The 15,641-nt window shown below is 38.2% G+C and overlaps 1 protein-coding gene across 2 annotated transcripts; it reads left to right on the top strand.

Moving 5' to 3' along the window:
* Window positions 1-245: 245 nt before the first annotated feature.
* LOC6652361 (ras-related protein RHN1) lies at window positions 246-3,890 on the top strand. 2 transcript variants are annotated; one of them, XM_002074618.4, is made up of 3 exons: window positions 246-617; window positions 1,659-1,792; window positions 2,907-3,890. In XM_002074618.4, the coding sequence occupies exons 1-3, from the start codon at window positions 575-577 to the stop codon at window positions 3,516-3,518; spliced, it is 789 nt and encodes a 262-aa protein (XP_002074654.1). In that variant the 5' UTR covers window positions 246-574; the 3' UTR covers window positions 3,519-3,890. The 2 variants fall into 2 exon arrangements, with proteins under 2 accessions (XP_002074654.1, XP_023036832.1); XM_023181064.2 differs by lacking the exon at window positions 1,659-1,792 and having other exon boundaries at window positions 556-617.
* The last annotated feature ends 11,751 nt before the right edge of the window (window positions 3,891-15,641 follow it).

A 15,641-nucleotide genomic window follows, 5' to 3' on the forward strand; every position in this document is an offset into this window, starting at 1 on the left:
AGTACAGGGAAAATCGAAAATATTTTCCACGTGAAAAATTTGCCGTTCCATTGCGGCTTAGAATTATCAGTATTGCAGAATTTGCTTTTTATTTATTTGAAGTATTCTTGAACATTGTGTTTTCGTTGGCAAATATTGTTAGAACCGTCAGAAATTGAAACTGCCGCTGGCCTGTCCATCTCTTGCAGCTTGTTCAGTTAGTCTGGTAACGCTATTTCCCGATTGGATGTGGCAAGACTTGCGAAACAGCTGTTTTGTATACACAATAAAAACAACATTAACAACAAAATAATTGCTTAATATTTAAATATAACTTTTATCTTACGCAGTGCGACAGACAGACGCGTACGCTGAGCAACAAAGGCATTTAATGTGCATTCGAGACACTCACAAGCGCGATAAAAACAATTGCAGCTTACTTAAATTTGATGCGTTTGCACTTAAAATGCATCATCGACAATAAATAAAGCAACAAATTCGTCATACCAAAGACAAATTCAGGCAAAGGAAAAAGGGCAACATTTACAAACACAACTATTTGCAATGTCATAAAATTGATTACGAAGAAGCAAATATGCGCGGAATAGAAGGAAAAGTTGTGGTACTGGGATCGCGAGGTAAGAAGAATTTGAAAATATGACCATCCCAAAATACACAATACAATCCAATGACTTTTAATTTTCATTCATAAGACGAGAATTGAATGACACTGAATGATTCTGAGTAATTGTCATGTCCATTTTAACAAATCCAGTGCCGATAAGAGGCCGAAAATTCACTGTGAATCGATAAGAGCAACTGCCTTGAAACCCGCCAACCGAGGGTGGTTGGAAGAGGAGCAGCAGTAGATGCGCTTCCCATAGGAAAGCGGCTTAAAATTCTCAGACTCACTATATGTAGCAATCACTGATTCTGGTTTGCCCTCATTCTGCCTATCTGTTTAGCTAAATTCCATGAAGAGCATTGCACTTTACTTTACCTTCGAATAAGGCACATTAATTTTATTCCCTAAGTTGCAACGCTGAAAATTAGGTGTAAGTAGGTGACAAACCTTTGATGTTTTTTTAAGCTGGCACACATTTGCACACCGAGTCACCTTTGTTTGCTTTCCGAATGACTTCCAGACTCAATAGTCGGCAGGCTAATAGTAGCATGCGTATGTATGCATTGTGTCTGTTATTTCCAAGGTCAGATACTTATTAATCTCAGAACTTATATAATCAAAGAGGAATTGGCTTGTACTTTGTCAAGATTTAAGTCTGTGCATACAATGTAGCATTTTACTATTTTAAATACAAATGTTGTTTAATCGTAATCCGAAAAGATTTTTTTTATATGCCGTCTGTTGTTTTTTTAAGATGATTCATAGATTTACTTATGCAAATGTATGTATGTATGTAAGTACATATATGTATGTACATTTTTAAAAAAGATATAAAAAGTCCCGATGGGGGGAATTCACTTGCAAAGTAAAGAACTGCGAGCTCCAGATCTACGTTATTTGTTTCCTTATCACAAAAGTGTTTACCGACCTTATGTGCGACTCAAATTATATTTATCAATTGCGTGTCGTTTGGCCCATTCGCCTATAATCATAATTTTATCAATAATTGGCATTTTAGATTAATCTGTATAACCGTTCTCTATTCTATTTACAGGCGTGGGCAAGACGCGTCTGGTAATTAAATATATGAAGAACTCTTTGCATCGAAATGAGAGCGAGGTGCCGACAATAGCCGTTTCGTTTTTTACATGCAACATCGTTTTGGATCAGGTTAAAATCAAATTACAAGTGCGTACAAATGAAAAACCAATGAAAAAAGCAAGGAAAAAAATGAAAGCTAAAAGACATTTGCCCTTGCTTACTACCATAATCCTATTTGCCATTTTGGTTCAATGGTCAGAGCACAGTTAATCTGGGGTTTTATGCTACCAACTGTGGGCACGCCTCCGCTTTGGTGTTTTTTTTTTGTTTTGGTCCCTCACATTGCTTTGGACATTTTATTTAGTTTTTTATTTCGCAATTTCTACGTCCACTGCACTTTCTGTTTATTTTCCTTAGCTGCCAGTGCTGCTGGTGTTGTTTTTTTTAGGTTTCCCTTTTATTCTGCTTTATTTTTATAGTTTATTGATAAGCTAAGCGCGCACGCCAGTCGCTCATCCTCCCCCGCCATTTATGCTGTAGGGTTGCCACCCCTTTTTTCGCGCATATTTTCTCTTGGGTGATTCTGTTTTTATGTTCGACTATATGCAGCTTATGCCCCACGAATCCTCCCTCCGTGTGATATAACAATGGCAACATGCAATAAGTTTGAAAAAAAGGGTTATCTACGAACTTTTATATGCCCTAAAAACATACATATATATACATACATATATGAATTCGAGGATTATCGTCAAATGAATCGGATTTTTAGTAAACAAAAATTTTCTATGATTAAAAATTAATTTGTATTTGGTTATCTACTGCTGTTCAATACAAACTATCGAAAACAGAGACTTAGTCATGGTGTCTGTAAACCATAAATATACCAGATAAATTTGTACATTCATAGATTCACCAAGCCACACCCATGGTTATTGCGTACTTGTAGTGTTTTTTCTCGGTATTTGTTTTTTTTTCTTACTGAGGTCACTTATGCCCCACTCTCTCCTTTGTGCTTTCTCCTTTCGCTTTGTGTGTTTTCTGTGGTTTTGTTCTTCAATTTAGATTGGCACATCAACATGTCGTTGCCCCAAATTTTTTATGAAGATTTCAATGGTGGACCGACCATAAAAAGAAAGATAGAGAGCGTAGCACAAACAATATGATTGTTATTATTGTGGGAAAACGAAATTGCAGAATAAATGTAGAATGACTCAATTAAAGTTTTGCTATACATCTATCTGGGATTATTTCTTTGCAGATCTGGGATACGGCTGGCCAGGAGCGTTTCCGAGCCGTTGCCCCCATGTATTATCGGAATGCGAATGCAGCCATTTTGGTGTTCGATCTGACGCAGTATAAAACCTTCACGGAAATCAAGTCATGGATACAAGAGCTACATCGCAATGTTCAGGATCCGATGATATTGACTCTGGTAGGCAATAAAATGGACATGCAGGCGCAGCGAGCTGTTTCCCGAGATGAGGCTTACCTGTTTGCCACCTCCATAGGGGCTACATACTTTGAGACGTCGTCGGAGACTGAGCAGGGTCTAGAACAAGTATTTTTAACCACAGCTCTGGGCCTGGTGCGCCTGGCCGACGAGGGCAAGAGTCGTTCATTACGCTCATTTGAGTCATGCGATTCATTGGCCTACACAAATACCAACACTGCCTTCAGTCATTCTGTGGCCGCCTTGGCTCGCAGCCCAGAACATCCGGCCTTCCGCTTGCCTTACGTCGATATTGGCTTAGCCGTCGACGATGGCGAGGACGTGAAAACGAATGGTGTGGGTCGTCTGGAGACGCCGCCTTGGAGCATTGAACATATCGCCCTGGGTGAGGTGGAGAGGCCCCGATATTGTTGCTACTGAAGCATTCAACTGATACACAGAGGAACCATTGTGATGTTAACAAAGCAGACTAACTTTTAGTTCGAATACGATAAAATCCGATCATTTGGCACAGCTTAAGCGGTAAAGAAAGAACCAAAAAACTCCCAATACATTTTAAAAACAAACAAGGATACAAGCGTCAATAACAAGAAAATGTAAGAAATATTGATTAGGCCATAAACGAGCTGTTGCTTGCTTCATGGACAAAGCGACTCAAAGCGGCTCATAGATTTTAATTTGTAGATCTTAAGTTTCAATCAGCAATCGCCTCAATGCATATTATTATGATTCTAACTATTTATGTGCGTCGCTGTAAGCTCATTTTGGACATTAAAGCAACCCCAAACCCGAGTTGAAACGCTAACCCAGCGAAAACATTAGATTAACCCACAAACCACAAACACTTACACAACAGGGAGAATACCCACAAATCACAATACATACCTCACACACACACACACACACACCACAACACACTGCAATTCATGTACAAAGAACACATTTTGATATAAAATATACAAATATTATACATATATATATATATATACATGTATACATATAAATATATACAAAATTGAATACATAGTTGTAGAAGTGTATGTAAGTAAGTTGGCTGTGTCATTTGCTTGCAAGAACTCACCATTAACTTGGCCATTAACGCAGCAACTTAACGTGTAATTGGAATTTAATGTTCTGCCCTAACAAAGCCAAGGGTTATTTTGCGTACAATATGTGTACATATATATGTAAGTAGCACTGTGTATTACGGAGGAGTCGGAGCAAGCACATGTACACCACCTCTAGTGCTTGTGCATTAAGATTGAGTTTCGTGACATGATTCTTAACATCGGTGGAGAGGGAAAGAGAAAGCGATGGGAGGAGAGGTGGCTCCAATCTTAAACTGAAAGTCACTTAGCCAAGGTCTTTCTTTTTGTTTGCGGCAACTTTAGCGATTAGTATAATATACTATATATACATAACTTATGGTCAGTTGATTCCTTATATATAAATAATATGCGCAATTTAGCGTTAAGCGTTGAAAGCGAACCGAAAACTCATTCAAGTGTCATCAACACATTTGCAGTCAGCTGGAGATGGAGCTTTAGCCTGTCGATGGCCGTGGACCAACTGGGTCGTACTCTCTAACTGCCTGTTGGACGCGTCGTCAGCTCATTGATTTACCATTAGGATCAGGAGGCGAAGATGGTAAATGGTAAATGAGTTGACTCTCCGTTTCTCTTTTTCTCCGTCCCCCATCGCTTCGTGGGCCACTCGTTTGTCTATATGTTTGTCTATTCAACCGGAAGTGATGCTCACACACGCATGTTCAGCTCCTTTTCTAGCCTTGTCTAGAGGCCCGTGATTGCGGCAACACCCACACACACACACAGTCAACACACATAGAAATATCTCAATGTCCTGGGCTTGAGGGAAAATGGTTGCTATTGGTGTTTAGACGGCTTAATGATGTAGAAATGCATCAATGTAATCAAGGTGAGACACGGAAGGCCATCTGCTGCACTGCAGCCCACAGCTTACCATCCCTTTTGGGTACTTAGAGTATTTGTGTATGCGTGTGTGCAAGTGTTACATGCATATGGAATTTGGTTAACCACCAGTTAATGTCCAAGGCAAATCGAGTAATTCGTTTTAGTCTCATGACGACCTGGGAAAATTTGTTAAATCTACCAAGGAAAACAATTGACATGATTTGTTTGGGGCAACATCATGAATGAATACTTTATGTACATTCGTTGTTCATATTTTTTGTAATCCTGCAGTTTGACTACACGGAGTAGTTTGTATGACGAGCTAATTTTATTCCACTATAACTCAATTAAGAAATTTTTCTAGTTACATACATAGAAAGGCTTTTAGTCAATATCTGTTATTTTTGCTTATTTTATTTTTTTAAACTTGATCAGGGATTGATATGATAAGAGAATCGGTTGCAACAGAACTCAACCTATAACAATAGAACTTTTTTACTTTTCAGGACGTTGCAGTTTGTAATTTAAGCTTACTTTCAAAGAGACAAAAAGTGCTAAATCATATATAAATACCAGAAACCACTTAAATCTCGAAATGATAAAATCATAAAGTGAACAATTGAATTTGGTGCAACGTGTTTGACTTTATTTTTGTATTTTTTGTATTTTGTGAGGTATTGTCAGGCTTTATTTGTGAAATAAATTTGAGCGATTTATTTTTAAAACACAAAACAATTTTTATTGAGCCGATTAAATCGGCTAAAAGTCAGTCAAAGCTAGTATAGATTCTTCGTTCATATTGTTAAGCGTCAATTGTTGATGATTGGAAGTTAAAGCCTGTTAGTAGCTAAATACATACAACAATATTTTTATATGGACCTATGCATATAAATCGTATTACATGTCCGTTTTGGCATATTTACGAGCCTCTGCATGTCAAATCAACTAAAGTTCTGTTCTCTATGCCACATAAATTGCACACAAATACACACACATGAAAATCAAGTATGCAAACGAACAAATAGCTGGGTGAGAGGTGTTTGTGTTGAACACTTCCTACCCAATCCCTGTTTCCCATCCGACCTCCCATCATGACCTCCTGGCAAGTTGGTCATGCAAATGATTTTGAATATTTAACAAGCGTTTCGGTTATGGGCTGCAGTTCAGCGTATATTCTCGCTTCTGATGCATACTTTATGGCGTCTCCACCGACTGCTCACATCCCTCCCATCCCCGCTTCCACCGTCATATCGTTGAGAGGACGTGCTGCTACCGTATGGATACGGATGGATGAAAGGATGGAGGGGTGGGTGAATGGTACGACGTACCTTCGTTCATTGTGGGCGTTGTCAACTATGCGGCATTATTACAGTTTTGGCTCGGACCGTTCCTAACTACTTACTAATATGTACTTACTCCATCTGCACGTAGAGTGCGAGCAAATAAACATAACTCCTAAATGCAAATCACCATATAACATTTTACTCCTGGATTGTAGGTACACTTGTCAAAACAATCCCACACACGAGCACACAGTTGAAAATTTAAAGAGTTTCATGTATGAGTTGTTTGCTTAACTGAATCCCATTTATAGCCCAAAGACTGAAAATTGGACTTTTGATGTATTAATCAAAGTTAGCGGCAGTAAGTAATAAGTAAGCTATGTATATAATTTGCATTGACAATTGACATGAGACGGTGTTTTAAGATTCGATAGTTTACGATGCAGAATGCTTAGGATATTTTTTAGTTTACTGGAGAGTTTCAAAGTATTCGTGGCTCTATTATACTGACATACCGTTTTTCCAATCAGAAACCATCAGAAACCATCAGCAACCCATTTAAAATCATAACGAATACGCCTCGGTTCATAATATCGGTCTTCGCTGCTTGATGTGTCTATATCTTTGTCATATTCGGATATTAATCGAAGGCTTCGTATTTAATATTCTTAATTTTTTAAAGGGATTAGCAAATTCCAATTTTAATACCAAGAAATAGACACTGCTCATTAATGGAAATAAGGTAGTCTGCTGCTTTATTGTTTTTCTATTAAATAAAGTTAAAAGTCATTGCAAACTCACTCGACTTGTGCATTTAGGACTCCAAAACTCTGGGAAAAAAGTGTGACAGATTCAATTACCATAATATTTTGAAAATAAATTCAATGCAAATCCATTTAAATTGACGTTTTGGCAATTGAATAAAACTACAGGCGCCGTTTAAGGCCAACAGGAAAAAACAACAGACAAGCAAGGAGAATTGCTTTGCTTTTGCTGGAAAAAATAACTTAAATGCCAATAGAAAGTAAAGTAAAGCAAAGTAAAGCAGTGCAAAGCAAAGCAAAGCAATGTAAGTAACAGAGCAGACGACGATGCTGAAAGCAATGCAACGACATGGAAAGGACCACAACTGACTCTGAGGGGGTCAGGCATCTGCAAACGGGTGGCAGATGCTCGAGAAGTTGAAGGAGATGCTGCGGGCAAGCCGAGTTCCAACGACTGAAGTCTCAAGCTCAAATCCCACATGCATAGACAGCTGCCGTGGCTGTCTGTGTCTGCAAAGAAAGAAGTGTCAACAGCATAAGCCAGTGCAGCCAATGTAAGATGGGAACGACTAGTAGAATACCTATTACCAGCATTAAAAGCTTCGTAAAGGATGCTCGAAAAGATTTCGATTAATGTTATCAAACATATCAAGCCAATTTCTCAGCAGAGGCTTAACTTATTCCTAATTTAGTCGTAAACGCAAAAGGAATGCGTTAGGGCACACAAATAAATGACTGAAGCGGGTGGACTTGGATATTTGCTGGACAGGATGTCCAGGATATATTAAACACCTGCATAGAAGCACACCAAACGGAAAATGAGACATTGTTTATACTTTGGGAGTTTATGTTTAGAATGCGAACAAATAGTTGTTTTTTCCAAGTAACTACTGCTGTATTTATTTAAAATACTATTGTACTGGATTTAAGACTACAACAGCAACAAATAGTTTTGTTTGGTGTTCAGTTTACTTAAAATAAAGTGATTCATGGTTCATGAATATATTTCATTTTCATATGTAAGTATAAAACATATTTTAAATATGTCTTTTCCCGAAGCAACTTACACTTGCTCTCATATCTCTGCGTACACCCAAGAAAATTTCTGTATTTCAAGTTTGACCATTAATAGCGCTCAGTATAAACAAGATATCGAATTTTTTCTTTTTCTATTTGTTTTTTTAATTATTAAACTTAATATTTACTATTATTTCATTTATCAAAACAAAAATCTTAAGCATAATTTAACGATTAGAAAAAAAACATAACAAAAAATGACTTTCCAAAAGTCTGCGTACATTAGATAAGGAACAAAAAAAAATCTGCATACAATGCGTTTTGGATTTTTATTAATATCTGGTTGGATAGCCTTTTTTCTTAAGCACATCCGCCAGATGTCAAACAATAGAGGATATTGATTTTTTTTTATTGTAAATATTTAAATATATGTATGTACATATATGTATATCCTATAAACACTTTGTGTGATTCAATATACCCAGATGATTAGTCAACTGGTAGTGGTTCTATATGGATGAGCGAATAGAGAGAGCGAGAGAGAAATGAACGCAGACATCTTGCAATCCAAACGGAATTTAACGTTATTTTAATTGAGCAATGTCTCAACCCTGAGCAAGCAACATCAGACTTGGATTCGATGGCAACTCTAGAGAGCAGGACGAGCTGGAGGCACAGCAGCTTCCTGGGTTTTCTTCACTCAAGGTTATTTATTGCAAAACAATGTGCATCTGAATTTCATTTGAAAAGTGCCACACAAATTGGCAATTTCTATACAATTACTATGACTGTAAATAAATTGCATTTAAGTTCGAAAGGATTGCCATTTGTTTGAATTAGCAAATGGTGAATCAAGTGAACAATTTCATACTGCAAATGTTATATATTTCTAATGAGTCGATGGGATGATGGGCGTTATTATCCATCTACGTCTAGAGATACTCAATTTATCATAATTTTCCAAATTACTTCATCACCCCAGATTCGGATGCGATGCGGGTTTGCCTACTCACGTTGCCAATTTGCCGAGATGGGGTCTGCTATCTACATACATACATACATACATACGTACTTACCGACATATGTATGTATGTACATATGTATGGATGTACGTAAGTGAAATGGAAGCTGAGCAAATATGGCAACCATTAAAGCGACAAACCTCAAGCCAGCTGAACCTGAACCCAACACAAATGAACCTAAACTCGCTCCATCGAAAGTGTGCGGCTGGCAGGCATAAGGACACAATTTGTCTAGACCGAGTGACTCTTCCACGTTGTTTTGTGCCATTTTTCTTATTCGTATATGCTACACATACACTATGCAGTGTATTCCAATTGATGGAGCATTAACAAATATTCAACAAATTGTCGCAAAACCTTTTAGCTTGAAAATTTCCAACTTCCGATTTGATCAATCATTTTAATCTTACAGAGCTAACAATTGGCATAAAATGGACTTCCCTTGTATGCAGGTGCCACTCACGTATTTTATGGTTGTCCTTACCAGATTCAGGGGGTAAATGTGCGCCTTAATTTTCAGTTCTATTGTGAAAAGCATAGTTAGTGTGATGGACTATCAATTATTCTTACTAATTTGTGCCTGTTTGAAATCATCATTAGGCGGTTTAATTTGGCTGCGGTTTGGCCGGTTTGACTCGTATTTTGGCTGCATTTCATAGTCAAAAAGAGTGTACAGAATTTGCCATGGTCAAATTTGATCGGGCTGAGGGCTTTTTTTTGTTGGTCGGGCTCTCTCACCCCTTACATTATCAACACACGTGTTTGTAGGCACTCGCACACCCACTCACACAACCTGTCATAAAAGTTGAGAAATGCGAATGCCATGAGTGAGCGCCATTTTTGCTTACCTTGTTTGTGAGGTGCTTGTTGGGCCATTGTTGTTGATGTTGTTGGTCTTGGCGGTGGGTTGGGTGTTGGTTGCTTTGTGCGTGGAGCATTGTCACCTTTTATTTTAGGATTTGTTGCTGTCAGTGCTTTAACTGTGCCATTTGCCGCTTTTTAATTGTTTGCGAGAGCATCGATGCCCGCGCAGGGAAACACAATGGACACGAACAAAGGATGCATTTTTCCGAACCATTGCGAATCGTCCAGAGTGCCCTTCAAGTTTCAACAACTAAACAATTTGTGTCTGCAACAGGTTCTTCTTCTGTGTGCGTGTGTGTATGTGTCTAGATTGTAATTAAAATTTGCCTTTTCACGAAGAAAAACTTTTTGGGGTCATGGCCATGGAAAATTCACTCGGTCATTTTCTTGCTGAAGCTTAAGGCAATTTTTGAACAGGCATCTCAGCAAAAATTTAAGGTCCACTGATTTTATTTTCTGCCTGCATCATTTGTCTGCTGACTACGCAGCCATGAATCTGCATTTATTTGGTAGGTACCTGAACCTCTTATTGGGCATAAACGAATGCCGCCCAATGCGAAAAAGTCAAGTCACCAGTATGAGGCCAATGGCAATGTGTGCATAAATACTTTGGGTTATGGCCATGTCCCTCCTCACAGGGTGTATTTCGCCTGTGTATGTGCCTACGTGTGTTTATGGGTGTGGGGGGCAATTGAAAGTGCCAGAACATGCAAAGCTATTAAGGTCTCCATCTCCCAGCCTGTGACCTAACATCCCTCTTGCCGTTTTCACAACGGGCAGCTTACTTGGGTTCCTTACCTTGGACAGGCCTTCTTTGTCTTGGGATTTAATGGGAATTGTTGGTTATGGTCTGTGTGGGCATGAGGAAGGATGGTGAGGGCATTTGGTTTCGAGTGCTGACGTTTGACATTGACTGGCTGATAATATAATATAAATATCATTGTTGCTTGCACATAATTAAGCAGGCAACTCAATGATGCCGGCTGCCAACTAACGAAACCCCCAAGGAAACATGTCTCTCTAACCCCCCCCCCCCCCCCACACACACACACACACAAATGTCGACCCACAGACACACATACACAACAATTCACACAAATGCACGGGCACAGTGACACATTAGGAAAAAAAGTACAAATTTGTTAATAAATGCAGATACTAAGAATAGAATATATGCTACAAAGTTAACAACTAATTCAATTTCGAGGAGTCATAAAGTCCATAAGAATCGAAAAATACTAATCGGATACAATTTTATCGTAATTTATTATAAAATCCCACAAAAACAAAGACCGGAGATGTAATATTCAGTTTAAGGCAAATTTGTCCTAAGGTAATGTCATGTTTTTCAAAATAATTAAACGCTTTTTACAAAAATTACTCAAATAAAGCAATCGAAAAATCGAAAATCTTACATATGACAGAGACTACTGTGCCTTATGACTATATATACATACATATGTACACATATAGAGCTATATCTGTATATCTATTCGGTTTGCCAGTGGCATTAACTTTATTTGTGTTTGTTCCTATGGCCAAGTGTGTGTCTATGTGTGTGTGTGTTTATGTATGTTTGGATTTGGGCTTAATGCGTCCCAGCGCCAGTTGGCAGTCGGTAGTTTCAGTAGTTGCCAGTCTGTTGACTTTCAGCTTCGTCGCTAATTAAGCCTGTTTATCGGAGTTACTTTAACCATCCTTTTTTGGTTTTTATTTGCTACTAACATGTCTATGTCTTGTCAGTTTTTATCAGCTGGCTAAATTTGCTTTCACCCCAAACAGTTCCAACCCAACCCAATCCGATCCAGCATCCCCTCCCCCTTACCTATGTAAGTAAGTGCAATAATAAAGCGATTCTCGTAAATGCCACAAAGCCTTCAAGTTTCTACTCTAATTGAGTAAATTATCTAGGGAAATGAAAATGGCTCTATGTGTGTATGTGAAGCAGCAAACATGTTTTGTGGCAAACATACATATGTATGTACATATGTATATATAGTGCAAATATGTATATTTTAGTATGTTTGCTCCAGGGCCGGACTTTCATGACTAAATGTTTGACACTCTTAAAGCGGATAGAAAGATGTATCTCGGACCAGTATATATAAAGTATATACAGCAGATGCCGTTTACATAGATTTTCCGCTTATAACGAAGGAAGGTTTAATTGGTTTTCATACAAACTTGTACGGAAGCACAATCGGTTTTAACGAATCAATATTGCCAGTCCCTTGAGAGTCGTGATAACCGGCATCGACGACGGGAAGAGTTCATACAGCCATGCCCGTCTGTCCGTCCGTTTGGATCAACGCAAAGTCCGCTTAGGCCATTAAAGCTATAGCGCAAAAATTTTGGATATAAACTTCCAAACATTCATATATTGCTGGCACTGTATATCAGATCACGACTAGTAGTGACCAGTCTGTTAGTGAACAATGACTTTTCACAATGCACTGTGATAGTTTTTTTTCAAAATAAATAAAAGACACGGCAAAACTCGAAATGGTTTTCTTGCAGATTAACATTTTGGCCCAAAGCTCGAGTACGGACGGTTATATAGGCTAGATGACTTCCAAGCATTTGTAGCCCGTTCAGTTCTAATAAACTTAGCTGAAGAAAGTTTGTAGAAAAAATTAATATTTTAGAAGTTAGAAGCAAGTAAAAAAATTCGAACTATACCAACTTTGAAATAAAATTTCCGCAACAAATTTCGTATAAAATATATACTATATGTTATAACTTAAAAAACTAATGATGCAGTTGATTCGCAGGACCCGAAATAGGGTGAAACCATTGAGTTTTGCCACGACTTTTGTTTCGACAATCACATATGTACTAATACTAATACACATACTAATGATTGTGAGAAATTTTATGAAGATTGAAGGACTAAATAATGTATCTACCTACAAAGCTCCTTTAGGCTGGCCGAAAAATTTCTTTGTTTGGAAAACTGGTTTGCTTTTTATATTTTTATTACGCACATAATAATCTGAAATTCTGGCATAACCTTATTATATGACATTAGTTAAGGAAAGAGTAACTGAATATCTCTTAAGGGCATACAATCATTGGCAGAGCTGAAGGTAGCCTCTTTGGTTATAGTTGCGTTTGAGTTTGTCCTCAAAAGTTTTAAGTCGGCCCATTTTTTTTGTTTATTTACTGGAATAATTCCGCTCCTGTATATGTGTGCTTTGTGGTTCAGACGCAAAATCAGAAATAGCTGACAAACCAGAGCGCAGGAAAAAGAAATAATGCAATTTACACACATGGGAAGAGTCTCTCCATTGTCTGTGGTTTACTTTGGCAATGACATTTTATTAGCAGCCAAAACTAATTCAATGAAAATTTATTGCGATATACAATATAAATGGCAAATACTCGCTCTGGGAGATCGATGAAGTGACACAGGAGCTGGGGCAGGCGGACAATTAGTTGAGTCCGTAAATTTGAATTTCAAATTTTAGCCTGAACGTAGGCAATGGCTTCAATGGGACATCTTGCACTTGAAACAAAAGCACAGAGTTAAGCAGAATGTACGATTAGATAGAGATGTTCATGGTGATGCCGATGACCTGACAACTTACGTTTGAAGTCCTAGATTCGCCAGTATCAGAATCTAACAACAAGAATTGCTATCGGGATGGGAATCACGTACCTACATACGTGTGTGGGTGGCAAGTGGCCATTGAAAGTTTCTCTATGCTGTGCACTTAACCTTGGTGAGATGAAAAAGTTTTGTGAGGCGCTTTTTAAACTGTTCAACTTAACCTTTTCGGCAAAAATAAAAAATAAAACGAACAGAAGGGAATGGCATGGAGAGGAACGGAAAAGGAAAAGTTTTCTCTGTCCCAGCATGGAAGAGTTTTTATGTGCTTCATTTGTATTGGAAATCGAATTGAGTCGTTGGTATGGGAACTTTTAATTCTATACAAATAAATTGAACAACAAAATAGCTGAAATGGATTTCTCTATACATTTATTTCTCATACCGCTTTTGTTACCAGTCGATGCTCTTTTTTATACCCTTGCAAAGGAGTTATATCTAAAATAGTCAGGAGTGTGCAACGCTTAGAAGAAAGGATGTCCGACCATGAACACATTATATTCATATGTGTATCGGATACAGCTTAGGAGCTTATGTTTTGTAAGAGACATGTACATAGGTGAGGAATATGTCATGCCAGAGCATACAAATTTCGGCATGGCCAAAGTTATGATGGCTCTTTGGTTTTTTGTTGTTTTGTTGTTTTATCTTTTTGCCAATGTTGGCAGGGTGCGGCGTGAGGGGCGGGAAACTATTTCCGCTACATTGGTTGGCAAATATTTGTTACAATATGCCCAGTCTATTGTCAAATGAAGAAAAAACAAAAAGAAAAAATGAAATAGCCAACAATAAAAGAGAAAACTCATACAAATTTCTAGATAAATGCTTGTAAATGCCGTGCAACAGTGCGTATGATTATTATTATTACAAAAGGATTTTTTTTCCGTTGATTGAATACCATATAAGATAAATTTTAAAAAAAGCGTACATCGAATTCATTGAACTATGCAAAAAATACAAGCATAGGCATACACTTTATATCAGGGACCCTAAATCACAGTTATTTTGTTCTGTTTTATTGAATAGTTCATAGGTGCGAAATCGTTCTAGACGTTCCCATATTTCTATAATAACAAACAGTTATTTCAATTAGAAATACTTTTTACGAAAAAGAATTTTGCCCTTTTTGGTGTACAAATTCGCCTTGGCAAATGTTTAAGCTAGAACTTCCGTTTGCGTTTTAAACTGCAAATATATGTATGTGTATGTCCATGAATCACTTTCTGTCCTGCCTCGACAAGTGCTCACTTATAGGATAGATAGAAGCATGCCTTCCGCATTCACCACGCTCCCTCCTGGTCCATGCCCTGCTGAACACTTGAGCTGTCGACTCTCGAGTGCACGAGAATTGTGAATTTTGTGACCAAATGTTGCCCATACATAGATCATCTTGTTTTACAATAGTTCCGACTTGGCTCCTGCCTTCCTGCCAGCCAGCCAGTCTGCCTACTACAATTATGCAATCATAGTCCCCCCATTCCAAGTAAATCATCCAGCCATCTCCACCTACTCACTCGGGCACTCTCTGTACTCTCTCCATACCCACACCCGCACTCAAATCTACACTTACACCCACTCTTGCATTTCTATCCATTAATCGTATGTGCGAACATGTGTAAGCCGCCTCTACTTCCTTCTTCACTCATTTGCCTTTTAGGTTTTAATGAGGGCATACTCAAAGCGGCTTTAAGCTGTTGTCGAAGGACTGAAGCAGGGGTTGCCAGTGGGCGGGGTATGCAAGTGTTTGTATGGCTTGGCAACCCACCAAACGACCCTCAATAGATAATTGCCAATTAACGAAGCGAAAGTCTTACGAATTATCTGCACAAAGGAAGATTATTAATAATAAGAATACACTGAGGGAAATTAATCACAGGAATCATCATTACAGAGGGATATCTCTTGACAAAGGTGAGGGCCCTTCTTGCAGTGAACTTGGGTTTCAGGCATGTGCGTGCAATTAATGTAATTAAAGGAAAAACGCTTTAAACTCAAATTTTAGTGGCTAGCTTGCGCGTGGATTGGCTTGTTCCCCCATTGCTGGCCATGCGGCAT

The sequence above is a fragment of the Drosophila willistoni genome, assembly GCF_018902025.1.
Source record: "Drosophila willistoni isolate 14030-0811.24 chromosome 2L unlocalized genomic scaffold, UCI_dwil_1.1 Seg168, whole genome shotgun sequence".
Lineage (NCBI taxonomy): Eukaryota > Metazoa > Arthropoda > Insecta > Diptera > Drosophilidae > Drosophila > Drosophila willistoni.

Bases quoted from the DNA above. Each gene is read 5' to 3' on its own strand.
- LOC6652361 (XM_002074618.4), top strand. From the start codon at position 575: ATGCGCGGAATAGAAGGAAAAGTTGTGGTACTGGGATCGCGAG. The intron at 618-1,658 runs GTAAGAAGAATT...TTCTATTTACAG, and splicing joins TGTGGTACTGGGATCGCGAG to GCGTGGGCAAGACGCGTCTG. The intron at 1,793-2,906 runs GTGCGTACAAAT...ATTTCTTTGCAG, and splicing joins AGGTTAAAATCAAATTACAA to ATCTGGGATACGGCTGGCCA.